The sequence below is a fragment of the Dendrobium catenatum genome, unplaced genomic scaffold (genome assembly GCF_001605985.2).
Source record: "Dendrobium catenatum unplaced genomic scaffold, ASM160598v2 fragScaff_scaffold_621, whole genome shotgun sequence".
In the NCBI taxonomy this organism is placed as follows: Eukaryota; Viridiplantae; Streptophyta; class Magnoliopsida; order Asparagales; family Orchidaceae; genus Dendrobium; species Dendrobium catenatum.
This window is the reverse complement of record NW_021319083.1, coordinates 12,625,725-12,642,910: the sequence shown is the minus strand read 5'-3', so window position 1 is coordinate 12,642,910 and position 17,186 is coordinate 12,625,725. Positions and strand designations below refer to the sequence as shown.

Genomic DNA, 17,186 nt, shown 5'->3' with positions numbered 1-17,186 from the left:
TATTACAATAAATTATTTAAATTTATTAAAAATGATGAGCTTCTTTGCACGTCTATTAGTAGATGCAGCCTCATTTTATTAATATTTTGTTTGATTTGAAGTAAAATAAATATAATATAAACTCCAAATATAAGCCAGTTTTAAGCCGATGGGATGTGGCTGTCGGCAATGGCAAGTGATTGCCAGTGAGCATTAGTAATAGGTGCGGCAATGGCTGGTGGTGATATGCAGGCGGGAGGTGGCGACGACATAGTTAGCTTACTCATCCAAAATCTAAAGAATTCTAAATACACTAAAATTTTACACTATATTTATTTTACTTCAAATCAAATAAAAACATTTTTAAAGCCCTCGCATTTGAAAATTTTTATAAGTGTGAATCTTTGTAAAGTGTAACATTACACAAAAAAAATAAAAATCAATAAATAGCATTGCCATTAAAAAAAAAACCAAAAAAAAGTTCCATAGCACCCAATAATTGCAACTTTAACTAACATAGTACTTCTGCATCATATGACTTCAAAACATTATAACAAACTAAGTTCACACATAAAAATATTTATATATAGGCTCATGCATGGAAACTAAATTCATTGTTTAACTCATGAGTTTTAAATTCATGGATGATACTAACTGATGAGCAGTTCAGTGAGACTTAACAAATTCTTGAACAATATGAAGACCCTCTGACTCTTCTCCATAGTCCTGTAAATCAAATAGGTATTACAAGCTCCAATGAAATTACAGGCATTATGACTTATCAATACCAAAGTACAAAATAATTATTTGCAAGGAAAAATGATTATTATAAAATGCATTTACCTTAACTACCAAGCAAGAGCAGCCAATAACCTTCCTTGCTTTTCCCTCTGAGTCATATTTGCAGAGCTGCATCACAATATAGAAACACAAACCTTCAGATAAGCAACAAATTTAAGCTTCGTTTAGGACGGCTTTTTTATTGCTTCTTAAAACAGCTTTACTAAGAAGCTGTTTTAAGAAGCACAGGAAAAAAGCTGTCCCAAGCTTCGTTTGAGTAAACTACCTTATTCGATCCGCTCTGAACATATTTCGTATCTAATGGTCAAGCCATAGGTTTGGAACAAATGTTGGATCTTTATTCAAACAAGAATCAAACACTGAATATGAAGGAGTTTGAATCATGTTCGTTTAATCAAACTTAGGGTTCTCTTTCCACCTTATTATAATCAAGGATCGATGACTACATTCAAAATTATTTTTAAAAAGTTTAACAATAACCTTCTATTCATTTGATGGGTCTCACAATAAAGGTTTAGAACTGAGAGATCACTCAAAGGCGAAGAAAGACACTTGAAAAATGGGGATGAAGCTTGAAAGGTGGATGTTTCAACAAGCATCCCGTTTGAGCATTCACAATCTCACTAAAGACTATGGCTTTGTTTGGGTTGGCTTTCTTAATGCTTTTTAAAACAACTTTTCAGTACATTAATCCATCGAGACACTTCACTTCGAAAGATAGTGATGTCACTAGGAGTTAGCGTCAAAAGCTAGGGGTGCAAGAGAGCTGAGCCGGCTCGAGCTCAACTCAATAACGAGCTTGCAAGCCAAGCTTAGATAAATCAGTAAATAAAATTTTCCCACTAATAAAATATACTGTTAATGATAAAAATAACCAGCTTATAAAAAAAACGATTTGAAGAAAAAAATCTATGTTCCCAAGAAGAAAGTAATAAAAGAGACAGCTATATAATAGTTGATTTGATAAAAGCAGCAGGTATATAATAGCTGATTTGATAAAATAATAATAATAACAAAAAAGATCCCAAATGTCCCTTAGAGAATAGAGACAAAAAACAAAAATAAGATTAGCTACAACGACAAAAATAAAGAACATGCATAAATATAGCAGGAGAGAATAGAAGATAAATGGTAACAAAAAAATAGGGAAATGAAAAATAAATGCATCATAATTAGCATCGAATCAAGGGCATGAGTGAAAACCAGAGCAGAACCCATAGTATTTGAAATTGAAAACCAATTCAATCAATGTGAAGCAATTTCCAAAACCAAAATAAAGCAATTCAAAAGTGGCAGAGAACTAACCCCAGACCACTCTCCAAGTGTTTTGGCACTTGGAACGGTCACCAAGTGTACGTTGTGATCCGCACAAAGAGCCTTGACCAGCTTCACATAATCTGGTTGGTCGCAATCCTCGGCAAGCACGCAAAGCTGTGCAGTATGCTTTTCAACAGCCTTGGCTGCTTCATGTAGTCCACGGACAAGCCCGTCATGCGCTAATGACTTCTTTAGAACAAGCTGCAGGGCAGTCAAGAGGTCCATCGGCTGTCCAAGAACAGAAGCAGGTGCTTCTGCAGGGATACCATCTTCCCTGCCATGGCATAGAAAATTAAGGGTGTGTTATCCACAAAGAAGAATTCATAGGAGATTATATGATAACATCAGCTTATAACTCTTTTTCTTTTGCTGATTGTAAAAAACGCATTTAAAAGTAAAAGCTCCACAAATATGCTCAAAATCTCCTCAAATATAGTGATTTCAATTTCACAAATAGAATGAGTGAAAATAGAATTATGATTTGTTGTGAAATTTACATACATATCACTTTATAACATCCTATTTACATATCTAACACCTAAAACTTTAATATTACATACATACCACAATATACTATTTTAATATCAAATATGACACTCATATTTCCTTCCTACCACTCATATTTTTCATTTCTATCACTCATATTTGATATATAAGTGTTAGATATGTAAATATAGTAGTATAGAGTGGAATGTATGTAAAGCTCCCTTTTTTAAAACATGTTTTTGCCTACAAGCAACCAAAAATGCATAGCAATAAAATAAAAAAATGTTGTATATCTCATGCAACTACAACTACTTGGATAATTTATTTAATGCCTAAAGGTCAACAATCTACAAAATCTGAGGATTCAAACCATACAGTGTATGTTTGGTCAGTTCATAGGAGATGTCTGTATCCACCCATCTCGTCTCCCTGGCTTGATGGAGATGAACACTAAAGACAGTATGGTATATTGCAAACTTGGAATGAGCCGTTGAGGTTTTCTTTTATGTTGAACTCTCTTTTGCATATTAGTAGAGACATACTAGAAAACGGCTGCATCAACACATATTTTGTGCTACAAACTCATCAATTCCTACTTTATTATGGTTGGCGCATAAAATGTTCCTTCTTGGTTGGATAAAATAGCCATTCAGAACAACTACGATGGGATTGAATACAAATAAGAATTAAATTTGGTCAAAATTACAAGTAAAAATATAAGAACACCGTGTTTCATTAAGTTAAAACAATATAGGTACCGCCTTCACAACATGTACTTGCAAAAAAAGTTAAATAATGTACCACAAAATAGGACAATTCTAGGATGAATATAAACATATATTAGACAATCGTCCCAGCAATATGAGTTCTTTCATGTTGAGTGCTCTTTGAGGAGTTGAAGCATATTTTTTGCTAATCATTTCGCACAACTTCATTCCATATAGCCATAAGTCTACCCATTCACATATCTAATCCTTTATCTACTCATCTAATAGCACATTTTTTCATCTTGAAAGTTCATCTTGCATTAATTAAAGAGAATAAAGAAGTACCAAAGAGTACATGCTAGTGCGGAAACTACTATCTATGTCTTCTCTGGACAAAAAATAAACAAAAGAGAGAAGAACTATGTTATCAGTAACTATCCATACGTGAGTACAACCAAAACTAAAATAAGCAAGCAAGGAAGAAACAAAGAGCCCCTCCCTTAGCTGATAATGTGAGGTCCCTTATGTTAGTGTAGTAAGGACCAACAAAACAAACAAGAAACCACTCTAGAGGAGGGGATTCCAAAAGGGGGGTTGAAATAGCCATAAGGGCTAGTTAGTATCCCAAAGCTCCCGCAAAGGTCTTGTTCGATTGTGGCACCCATTACAGCCCACATAAGATCTCAACATTGTTCACCTGAGGGGACCACGTCCCCTCCATGATATCATTTGGTGTCTTCTTTCTCTTCCGTTTAACTGTGTTAATAGGCCCCAACTACAATAGCACTTTATCAAATGTGCTTGTGATACTCTGCGTTGTTGTTTTGTAAGATTCAAGACTGTATTAGAAGAAACCTCCAAAGGCTTGTTTTTTATAGCAGAAAACAGAACCTATGTTAAGCTTGCAATCTTTTTTCCCTGAACTCTGGAGTAGTGATCGGAAGTAGTCACCTTTGGTTTCAGCTTCCTCCTAGTGATAAGGGTCCATGATCCATACTCCTCAAAGGAGCTTTCCAAGTTTTGTTGAGTTGAGAGGCCTTATGGTGGGCCAAGGCTATTGTCATTTTGAGACAATTAGCTAGTATCACAGGCTACATATGAGAGGAAAATCTACCTTGGTGTTCCTCACAAATGGGCTGGCCAGAGGTAAAGGGTGTTGCAAATTATGTTTAAGTGTGCAAAGAAGTACGTGATTGCACCTTGGTCGATTGTGCTGAGATCTGGCCTAATCCTGTTCAGTTTTGTGACCAATGTTGTCCCGACACAACCCGGAGGCTCAAATTAACGATATTGGAACAAACGGTCAGACGGTTGATTAAATTTCATTTGCTAAAATTATCTTCAATAAACTGAAAGAGTCACTAAAACATCAAAACATTTAAAATTCAAATAATATAAATACCTTTATCTCGGAATATCTCGCCTACAATATACATTCTCTTCTTTTTTGTTCATTTTAGTTAATTGAATTATACCTATAATTATTTTTTAATAGGAGCAAATCATAACATAACCCAGTGAGTAAATCATGCTTCTAAATTATAATAACACAAGACATTGGGAATATGCATGCTCAATTTAAATCATAAAGTAATTCTATTTAATCATTTCAATCATGAAATTTAATGTTATGCATATATCATATCTTTAACCTTTCTCGTAAACAATACAATAATCACAGGAGTCGCCGTCTAAAATAATACCAATGAAGATACTTATTTTCCATTTTGATTTTTTTTATTTTTTTCATTTACATGCACGGGTACATTGCATCCCCATTCAGTACCATAAAGGAGTATGTTTCATCATTCAACATATACATGCAAACATATATATATATATATATATATATATATAAACATGACCAATCATTGAATATGAGAATGATAAATTATAATCTAGTTTGCAATAAAGATTTAATAAAGAGGTGTTACTATTTTTCAATGCATTTATTTTAAGAGAGAAATGAAATTATTACTGTAATTAAAAAGACATGAGTACTCACATTGATTTAATTAGCTTTTGGCCTTTTTATCCTTGATCTGACTTCAATAATATAACATATATATGAAGACTTTATTGTTAAAATTTAAATAATGAGTTGCTCTTGATTTAATTTATATTCTTTGTCTCCATAATTTATATGCATAAAATTTGCTCATAAATATGCACTATTGATTATTCTTAAAATCAAATTATGATTATGTTCAATTATATGACATTACATAAAGATTTTAATTTTAAATTATGCAAGCATAATTTTTAAATATTAATTAAAATTAATCTTTAATTTATAATTCCATCAATTCTAATAATTTAATTATAAAATAAGATCTTAAGTTTTAAATCTTTCTTTGCATTAATCAATCTTCTAAATGTTCTCTATATCTCATAAGTTATATTTTTAAATATAAATTTACTCATTATTCTCTAAAATTGAAATTTAAAATTATATAATCTCATAGCCTAAATAATCAATACTAATAAAGTCTTAAAATTTCCTAAAATAGAAACAATTAGCTCTAAAAATTGAATTTAAAATTTTCAAAGAAAAATTAACCTTTCTTTTAAAGTATTTTCTGAATTAACTTTCTTAATTTATAACTTAAAAAAATTTCATACTTTCTTCCTTCACATGCGACTCATGCTTGCCACATCCTCTTTCCTGCACTCGCCTCCCTTGCTCGCTGATCAATATGGAGTCGTAACTCACATGCACGTGTCTTCCTTCTTCCTTGTTTCGGCACTCACCCTCTCGATCTCTCTCATTCGTTGCTCAAGCTCATTCCATACTCCATTTTCCCTTTCTTTCTCTCTATTTCTTTCCTTCTCCATCTTGGTTGTTACCTTCATTCGCTTATTTGATTCCACTAAAGTGAGTGAATCAAAGTTATCTCCCACAAGGAGACACTACTTTTCGCATTTAAACGCTTTTCCTCGCTCATTCGCATGATTTGATTTAGCTAGCTACACCAGCATCCGTGGTTTTGCTCGCTCGACTCGACTGCTTCATCTATTGCTTCGCTCGTAATTTGATTAGGACAGGTTCAATTGAACTGTCCAACCGGTTCTTACAAATGTGCCCACATTGAAAGCAAAGATGTGGGAGACCCTCATATTCAATTCTTTGAAAAAAAATTCTCATTTCTCCGGTTTACCCAAAATCTTGGCGGAAGCTTTTGTGTCAAATCAATGCGCACACAAACTCTTGCGTAAGAGTTTTGGCCCCATGAGCTGGTTTGTTTATCCATCCATAACGGTCCACCCACCATAGTGATCATTCAAACAATATTAGAGGGATCCCAATACATGAGTGAAAACTTTGGAAATCTGATCCAAATGGGAGAACACAGCCCCTGCATATCATCAAGTGAAGAGGAAGGTGTCCACTAATCCAAACCAATGATATTTCTTTCCACTAACCGTAATCCACCCTTAAGGATCGTGTCACATACCTCAGAGCTTTGAAAGAGGCAAATGAAGCAATTGGGAGCAATTGTGATTAATTGGAACTCACCCACATGTGACCACCTCTAGCTGAGTTCACGATGCAGTAGAGAATATGGTATTCGCTTGCCTAACAACTTTCCAATTAAGGCTTTTTCCAATTTAGTGATATTCTCTTGGATCGTTTCATCATTTAAGTTTAAAGAGAACCCATAGTCCACTAACACATCAGCCTTATGATGCTTGTTGAGTTGGGTGCAGGAAGGCATCCTCCAAGCAAAATGACCAGGAGTGCGATCATCAAACACTTTGGGGTTGTTTGCTGCTTGCTAACTACTTGACAAGTTGCTGAAAATTTGCATCTGTATCCATTAGAACATTTATACAAACACCTTTTGTGCACTGACCTGGTTGAATTGTGTCATTAAGTGCTATTTTAATAGGAGATCCACACCTGTTTGGAGCTTCATAGAGCTCATTCACAACCATTATGACCTCCATTTCATTAGAACCAACACAAGTGAAATCTGGGTGTTTGTCTACACACGAGACGTTTCCATGCATTGCACAAACCTGTTCAAAGTGTACAGGTTGTTCACAATCCACCATTTGCTTGTCAATTATTTCCTTGCTATTGTGCAAAGCAGTCAAGACTTCCATTTGCTCAAACCAAGTAAACCCGTGCAGCACTTGAGGCACGAACTCAGCTGGTTTGACAGCCTTGAGCTAGCGAAGATGATGTTGGTCGCAATCATTAGCATTGGCCGCAAGTTCGGAATTGTAATGCAAACTACTGCTTGTGGGCTGGAGTGACATCCCGTCTGAATTGTGCAAGTCATCAAGAGCGACAACTACTTCGTCATTTGCAAGTTTACAATCCACATGTAGGTTGTAATCTTCACGTTAAGGAAACCAAACAAACATGTTAGAGAAATTGCTTGAATATAGTCGTAGAGCCACACTTTTAATCGATGATCCGTAAGTGACATTGAAGGTGGCAACCATTCTTGCAGCCATTCATTTTGTCCTGTAATTGTTACAATGTGATTGGAGTTGTCTTGGATAGGCTTGGATTATCTTCAACATAAATTGAAGGCAATATAACTCTTGTGGTTATGCAATAGATGATGTTGGGATTGCCAATTGAATCGAACAAGGAACTTGAGCGGGTGCTTGGATTGCTAATTGGAATGGAGCAGGAAAGGATGTGTTGATATCCGTTTAAATCACACAAGGAACTCTAGCAGGTTTTTTCAAATTTTTATAGATTTGAATGCATTGCAAAGCTCCTACCATATTTCGATGAATTAAAAAAACACATGACACAACTTGGATCTTAATAATGTGGGAGAGTTGTGGCCTCGTGGATTTCTTTTTCAACAAGCTAAGTTATGAGGTGACTATTGTTCATATTTTACTTTGAGCCTAGGCAACCTTTAATTGATGTCACGAATCATCTCCCAATTTTTTTTTTCAATTATGTCAAGGTGTTATGCCTCATGAATTTCTTCAGCCATTGTGTTGAATACTTTGATGCAAATCTAAATGCTGGTAGACATCAATTTTGAAAGTAATGGCGAAGATGTGATGGGGGAGTGGATCTAAAAGATGTAGGCTTGGCGATGGCTTGTGGGATTAGGCGAAAGTAGCATATGAGCATTCAGCCCACTAGGAGGGTAGAAGCGAATGAGTGGAAATGGCATTGGGAGGCTTGGCAAGTTGGATCTGAGTTCAGTAAAATGAGCACACGATCACAAAGGTTGGCAAGGATTAGCATGGACATGCATGAGCGACGACAAAGTTACACAAGATCAATAAGTTCATGAACATGTTACATTCATTGTGTTCAAAATGGGTAACCGATGAGAGTTTGGATGCGAGCGTTGCAATGGGGCGATCTGAGATCAATGTTGAAAGGTGCATGAGCGTGGAGAGGGCATTGAAAGACTTAAAGCATGGATGAAGGTGTGCAAAAAAGTGTGGATTTTGGATTATGGCTTGAACACAACATGATATTGCAAGTGGATGTATGGATTTGAGCAAAGGTTTGAGAATAGAATATGAGATCTAGAAGGATCATAGGAAGCAAGACTGTCAATGTTAGCATCTACGCCATGAGAGTCTAGAGGAAATGGGATCTAGAAGGGTCAAGTGTGGGATCTGTAAGATGAGTACAAGGGAGATGATGGTTGAATGCTCTAGCAATGAACAGCAATCTAGATCATCAGGGTTGATGCTAAAAGGATGTTGATGGATACATAGCGAGGTGCCAGCAAAGGAACATTTGTTCTATGTGTTTGTGTTTTTTATAGTAGAGACGCAGCAAATGAAAGATGAAACGATCGACAATAGTCTGGTATTTACCAATTGATACAAGGACTTGGATGCAGTAAGAGAAATCAAGCTCTAAATTTGGATTGAGATCGTCGTAGACAAAGATAAAGCACCCAATCTCAACGAGAATGCCAATTGTTATGACCTTGAAGGATCGAGGGATAAAGGGCTTATTCAAATTGTTAACAAACCTACAAAAAGGGGGATTGAAAAGGGGGAGGGGGTATTTAAATTAAGACAAGGATAGATAACTAACGTTTCTCAGTTTCTCCACACTTCCACTCTATAAATGCATCAAACGATCGCAACTGCAAAGTCGGTAGAAGTTAAAGTGAATCGCGAATACGTGAAGTAATAAGAAATAAGCTTTTTTACAGAAAGATTGCCGATACTCATCAAATACTAATTCGCTCAATCACCCAATCAAGCAGTAAAGTTTTCAAGAGAAAAAGAACATGGAAACACAAGAGTCCTACAAAAAAAAGGTACATAGGAGCACTTACGCCATTGCTGCGATAGTAGTAATTTCAATCTGAAAGAGATTTAGTACATTCGGCGGCGGAGAGATGAGTTAGCGGAGAGATGGTAGTCTGGCTAGGGTTTTAGAAGAAGAGTTAATGGCGATAATATAAGGTGACGGCGCCGTTAGACCGCGAAAGAGTGATCGTCCAAAATTTTCTAAATAACCAATAGAAAATGCTAGTATTTAAGTATTTTTTTAAGTTAATATTCAAATTTTAAAAGAAATAAAATTTTAAATTTTTTGAATTTATATGCACCATAATATTCAAAATTATAGAAATAACACCCTTATTTTAATTCTACGGAATAAAATTATATAAATATAGGGGTGTCAATATTTGACACGATCTGAAAACCCGACCCGAAAATTTCGGGTTAAGTTCAACCCTTTTGAGAAATGGGTTGGGTTCGGGTTCAACAAACCGATCCATTTCAAAAATCGGTTTGACTCGGGAATGACTCGGATTACTGGCGCTAATCGCGCATGCTCATCTGTCGCGTCTACCCGCTGCCCGCGCATACTCACTCGTCTGTCTTCCTGCGTCGCGTATGTCTCCCTCCTGCTTAGCATCTGCCCACCCGCCTGTCTGCCCTCCCATTGCCGGCACTGCCTCGCCTCGTCATCCCATGTCCAACGCGGTGACGCCTCCTTCGTCGATTTGCCATCACTAGCGCTACCTTGCCTTGTCGGAGTGGTCGTAGTTGACATTTCAGGTTGGGTCAACCTGGTAACTCGACGGGTCGGGTCGGGGTTTGTATTTTCGACCTGTTTGCAAAACTATGTCGGGTTCGAGTCAACCCGTTTGAACCTAAGTCAGTTTCATATTCGACCCGAATCCGAATTTGACACCCCTACATAAATGTCCATTTCATATCAAAATAGCAAAGCATTTATCTATTCCTTAAGCATGTCATGATTAACATTGGTTAAAATAAGATTTAAATAAAATTCAAATATAATTTCTAACATTAGAATATAGTATTATCATATTAGACACAATAGTGTATAATTTAATAACTATAACACATTAAATAGTGTAACATTATTGTATAGAACCTATAAACTCACAATTAGTTGTATTTATATTAAATAAAATAATTATAATGTTGTAACAACAATACTATGAATATAATTAAAACATCTATAACGTAGCTGGTCCAATAAAGAGTGCAATCACAATAGTTATGAAATAATAATTATTATTATTATTATTAGCAAACATATCACCAATAATACAATGCAAATTATAAGAAATGAGCACATAAGCCACAACACATACAATAAATTACAGTTACCCAATAAACACAACACATATCTTTTGCAAGTATAGAATGATTTCATAAGCATAGACATAGCTCTCCTTAGCCTATTGGTTGGGAGCTTAGGCTTCCAACTAACAGGTCTAGGATTCGAGTCTATGTGCATGCGTTGTGTGTGTGAGTTTGCCTTAAATGGCCTAAATGTCCAAAACAAAAATTTCATAAGCATAGTACTATAGTAACATTACATATGTAATTATAATGAACTCAGCTGGGGCTAAGAGTGTAAATGAGTCGAACCGGCCAAAACTCAACTCTTTAACGAGCTCGGGAGTCAAGCTTATTGAGTCATAACTAGAGCTCGAGCTCAAATTTGAGTTTGATTATACTCCGTTCATCAGGTTAAATAAACTACATATTAAAAATTGATATTAAATTTTCATTTAGTTAGTAAAAGTATAGGATTTGAAAGAGCTACACAACAGTGAAGCTTTCCTAAGAAAATTCAACACCATTAATGTGTCTATACATCTTTTCCAAAAGAAAAAAACAGCTTTTATTTTGAAGTGAATTGAACAGGTTATCTTCTTTTTAGAGATGAGCATCATGAGACTACTTCATTCTTCAGTAATTTCTAGCTGCAACTTCCTTTAGGCAAAGCAGGTTGCTGTCGCGACTTCCACCGGTGAAGCAAAACTAACGCCATGATTTCTTTTGGCAAAGCAGAAATCTGGTGATGACTACATTTGAGTCAAGGTCTCAAACAGAAGAAGGAATGCTCAACCCAAGTTTGAGTTTTTTTTTTTAAGGGATGAGTTGAGCTCAAGTTTATTGTGACTCGAGATCGATTTGACTCATTTGCACCTCTAATTGAGGCCTTCTTGCTTAGGGTCATGGTCTTATAGGGTACTATATCTCTCTTCAACCATTGTAGTTTCCTTTCTCATGGCATCCTACATTATGGTTATAAAAAAAATACATAATTTGAGGCAGCAGAGATGGTTTACTGACCACAAGAGTTTTAAAAATATTTTTAACCAACAAGAGTTGATTTTGAGGCGGCGAAGATGGTTTGAACTGATTAAATATTTTGATTTGGATATCCAGTATTGTACAAGAAAAGCTAATGTGCTGGTTGATGTCCTTAGTAGGTGGATAGGCCAATTGGATGCTAATTCAGGAGAATGAGTTGATCACATATTTGGTAGCATTAGTATTAGAAGTGCTTAGCCAAAAGGATGGAATCCATTGTATCATATTTCAAATGTCAATGAATCCTACTATGGAAGAAAGAGCTCAGGAGACACATAAATCAAATGAGGACTATCGAAAGTCGAGGAATCAGATTCAATTAAGAAGAAGGTAAGATCTCAGCCTTGATGATCAAGCCTCGATCAGATGTAAAGGATGTCTTCGGGTCCCGAGAGATTCTAAATTGATTTAGGAAATATTGGTTGAATGAAAACTAGTAGTGGACAAGGTCCTCACTAAAAAGATTCCATGAGAGCAAGTGGTTGGCAAGATCATTACTCATTCAAAGACTTTATAAGACTAAAATTCTTAAAAGGCACAGATATATCAAAGTCCTTGAAAGGTAAAAGCCTCAAAGGCACAAGAACATCAAATACCCCTTAGAAGGCTAAACCCCTCAAAAGGCATAAGTACATCAAAATTTATTTTAAGTAATTGTAGCGATGTTGTTTATTTACCATTTTTTGTAACTTGTACGAGAGAAATATGGAATAATTTCCTATCCATTTTTTATATTTTAAGCAAATTCTGTTAAGTCTCCCTCTTTTATGATATCAATTTGCTTATTTTCTATTTCTAGAATTTTTGTCTCAATATCTCATAAGGCTAAAAGTCTTAAAAGGCACAAGTACACTAAAAACCTTAGAAGGCTAAAAGCCTTAAAATGTACAAATATATAAACATCTTGAAAGGCTAAAAATCTTAAAAGATATACACTTCTTTGATTCTCTAAAACCTCAGAAGGCTTTACAAAAGGAATAAATTCCTCTATTCTAGTTGTTCTAACTGGAGAGAAAAAAATCAAAGCATATCTAAATAATGCATAAGAAACTTTGATCATATATAAAGATAAATTACTTCAAGCAAATATCAATCTCATACAAAAATCTTTAAGATAAAGAGAGATGATAAAAAATATTCCATAATATTTTTTTTACATAATCTCAATAACTTCTTCATCACCTGAGAAAACCTTTCTCAACTCACTCTCAATATCGCCATCACCTGAATCTGAAGGAGAATCCTCATATGCCTTGCTAGGGAGTCAACCTTTCAATTGAAACCCTAGTCTCATGCTATAACAAGCGAACTCCGTTTAGGAAACCACAAGCAAAGCCTTCCTCAAGACTCTGACACTTTGAATCCTTCACTTCAACATCAAATAATTTATCATAAGTTTCTCTAATGTGATATTGGATTTCTCGGTAATAGGCTGAAGACTTCTTGAATTATTCTATAGCCTTTAATGATATAGCTTCAATATGAGCTTCAGTTGACTCTAAACGGCAATCTTGTAATTTTGTATTCTCTTTATCAAGAGTTTCTTTGTTAGTCTAAAGGGTACTGTTCTCCACTGCAACAATCTTCAAAGCATTCTTCTACTGAGTTATCTTTGCACAATCTTTAATCAACTCATGGCACGAAGATTAGCTGCCTAATTTTGAAAGCAAAAAAGCTAAAAAAAAAAAGAAGAAGAAGAAACTCATTAGTAAAACGACCACAACATTGCTGATTTCTGAACATTACAAATACCAAAACACACTTCCAGTTTTTGCCTAAAGAACCAAAAAAAACATCCATTTGCAGGATACATCACAACTAACCACTACTCCACAACACAGAGGCAAAGAACTTAGCCAAATGCATAAAAAACTAAACTGCTACAGAGTTTCACCATTTAACTTAGATAACGCTGCAATGGAACTTTGCTCATATGACTTCTCCCAATTTCCACCATCAAACAATTTGACCTCAACATTTGAAATTGTCCCATCATCAACACACTTAACAGTGACGGCGATACCGTCGGGGTTCGACCTCGGTATGTAGAAAGAGGTTATTCCACAGATCTTACAGAACAGGTGTTTTGCTGTGTGGGAGCCAAAGGTATAGGTAGTGAGATATTGTTCAGAATCTCCAATTAGTTTGAATCTGGAAGATGGAACAATAAAGTGAATGTTGCCTCTCATTGAACAATTTGAGCAGTTGCACTGCCATACTACAACACTTGGAGGAGCTTCAACTTGCCATCTTACTTTCTTGCAGTGGCATCCCCCACTGTGAATAATAGTTCCAGAAGTCATTAGCAAATATTGATCTGTTGTTCATAAGCTTAATGTAAGTAGTAATAAACATTTGTTAGTAAAAGTAAACAATAATTAAAATAGATCAATTAGGGGGCACAAATCGGCACAAAATGAAAAGTAGATTTAAGCAGAAATAAGCTTTTGTTAAAAAGACAGGTTAGTGTTAGAATGAATTCTTGTTTAGTAGATTTAAGCCCAATAAGGCAAGTTCGATGGCCATCCCTTCAGTTCATTCACAGCAACTCTTTTAGTCTAATTATGGAAAATCTATCGTCACAATTTTTTTTTTTTTTTAAATTTTGGCCAATTAAGGCAGACTCGCACACACAACTCATACACAAAACTCGAACCCAATGTCTCTTAGTTGATTGTCTAAGCTCCCAACCAACAGACAAAGATGAGCTGTGTGTATCGTCACATATTTCAAAAAGGATTTTGAAAAAGAAGCTTAAACATTCATGTTTTAGTGGGTACATTAGCTAAGTAAAGACACAACTCTATTCACAGATCTATGTGGAAGGAAATTCTTAATCAACCAAGGAAATTTCTCAGCCAACAGATGATCACAGGTACACACAGGTTTAATCCCTGAGCTTTGAAAAATATTGATTCACTGATTAAAAAAAAATTAAGTTAATACTTGATGTAGAATTACTTAACTTACTTTACATGAATTATTTACAAAGCATTTTTTAAAACATCATAGCAAGTTAAATGCAGCTAATATTACTGCATTTAGAATTTTGGTGTTCTTGACATAAGAGAAAAACTATGCTTCCTAAAATACCAACACAAAAAACTAATTTCATATAACAGACACAAGCTCTTTGATGTGGTAGTCAATAAAAACTCTTCAAGCAAATGTGGATGAAAACTTCTAAACTTGATTGTCCACCCTTAAAAGTGAGTTCCAAATGGTTTTTATATAAATTTTTTTGGGGAGTATAGCATTCACTAGTTAAACAACCCTTTAAGGGAAAAAATTGTGTTAGCTGCTCAAGATGAATTCTGCATCAGAAATGCAAGACATGAGCAAAATAGATGCAACTCATCTTGGTCTATTGGTTAGAGCGCCTCCAGCCGAAGACCTAACACTCGTTTGGTGTCTCTGGTTTGCTTCATTCGATCCCAAAAAAATGTTATTCATGTGAGGATAAACAGTGTGAAGTCAACTGTTCCCTGCTATTTTTTTTTAATCCGAAAATTAGTTTAGAAAATATAAAATAAAATATGAGAAAGATTATACATATAATATTCTTTTTTAGGTTTTAGAAAATTGAATTTGGTTGGAAACAAGTTAGTGCATTTTGATGTATTACTTCATTTTTTAATGAAAATTGAGTTTTTCGGTTGGAGATGGCCTTAGGAGCTTTTGCTACCAACCAAGATGTTTTGGATTTGAGTCTTACATACATGATGTTTGTGCGCCCACAAAAATAAAAGAGCAAAATAAGACATTTGCTCAGGAAAAATCATTCATTTGTAAATTAACTACAAGAAAACTATTTTACACAATAAAATGACACTCAAAACACATTGTTCTGAGGCAATATTGTACTGACTACTATTTCTAATCAAAAGTCCTTCAGCTTTGATCATTTTTGTTGCGATTCCTCAGCAAAAACAAATAATAACTAAAATGGTACATCCACTTTATGGCTGATTTTCATGCAGCAACTCTTTTTGAATTTCATAATAATCATTCGAAAAAGGATTTTGAAAAGTATCTTTAAAAGGCCAATCACGCCGTAGTATTTCGGAAGTCTAAGCATCTCAAACGAGAGCGGAAGAATGGAAGAAAGAACAAACAGGAAGAGAACGGCAAATATAGGAGGGAATAAAGGGGATTTAAGAAGAACGGCTCACCTGTCTTCAAGGAGGCGAGGAGATGGGAAGGAAGCTCAGGAAGGGCAGTTGGCTGCTTGATCGAAACAGATGTAAAACTGAAGCTGTGAAGGGATCAAGGGATGTTTTTGACAAATATTAATTGTTGAGGATTTTATGGCATTATCTATAGGGGTGTAACCGAGTTGAGCTCGAGTCAAATAGTGTTCGAGCTCGAACTTGAGCTCAAACTCTAGTGGAGCTCAATTTTACAAATATTAATTGTTTAGGATTTTATGACATTATCAAGGGGTTTAAACGAGCTCGAGTCAGTTCGAGCTCGACTCGTGAGTCAAATATCGAGTCACATACGCCCCTAGCATTATCACCTCTTTACAACGACGTGATAAGACTAAAGAGGGAAATGCGTTAAAATGAAGATTCTATAAGCAAATTTAATTTTATTAAAAAAAGTTAATGGTTTAATTATAATTATATAATTTTTTTTTTACTTACAAAAATCATATAAAAGATTTTATAATTTGAAATATATGGCTCAAAAATTAAAGAAATTTTTTATAAAATAATACATCGTGTCTAGAGCACTTCAATGAATGTAGTTTGTATAACAAATACATGATGGCTCTAATAAAATTACTTGTATTAACATTAATTTGAAGAGATTGTATCATATTTTTTAGTCAAATATTTATAAAATTATTAAAAGACAAAATAAATTGAAAATACTTCTTGATAGGCATATTAGAACATAAATTAAATAAATATATATTTATATAAATATATTGAAAACAAATAGATATTCCATTGCATTGTGGTTGTTTCCTAATTAAAACTAAATATATGGATATTATAATATATGTGAAATTTCACTAAGTGCAATTGTCATAACTTGTATGACTTTGAGATGTCAATATTATTTGACAATAGGTAGGAACTTTTCTCTTCTAAAGCTTCTTGGAGCTGGGCCATTTTAAATTTTAAGAAAATATATAATTTAAATAATATCTATATGTATAATTTGATGAATATTTTATTTCATATTTGTTAAATCTATATTTGTCTATGAATGATATCATAATCGTACACGCACGATACATTAGATTCTAGTGAAGAAGAGGAATCCAAGAAAATAGAGATAGAAATATGTTAA

At 34.6% G+C, this 17,186-nt stretch overlaps 2 protein-coding genes across 2 annotated transcripts; both read right to left on the bottom strand.

Annotated features, from left to right (window-relative positions):
* Positions 1–502: 502 nt before the first annotated feature.
* Positions 503–9,731, bottom strand: LOC110112465 (40S ribosomal protein S12-like). The gene is made up of 4 exons (XM_020844702.2): positions 9,575–9,731; positions 2,086–2,371; positions 823–888; positions 503–705 (listed from the first exon to the last, which is right to left on the bottom strand). Exons 1-4 carry the CDS (start codon positions 9,577–9,579, stop codon positions 646–648), a joined length of 417 nt encoding a protein of 138 aa, XP_020700361.1. The 5' UTR covers positions 9,580–9,731; the 3' UTR covers positions 503–645.
* A 3,859-nt stretch (positions 9,732–13,590) lies between these two features.
* On the bottom strand, positions 13,591–16,157 carry LOC110112471 (centromere protein V). Its single transcript, XM_028695158.1, has 2 exons — positions 16,058–16,157; positions 13,591–14,202 (listed from the first exon to the last, which is right to left on the bottom strand). Exon 2 carries the CDS (start codon positions 14,186–14,188, stop codon positions 13,766–13,768), a length of 423 nt encoding a protein of 140 aa, XP_028550991.1. The 5' UTR covers positions 14,189–14,202; positions 16,058–16,157; the 3' UTR covers positions 13,591–13,765.
* Positions 16,158–17,186: the final 1,029 nt, after the last annotated feature.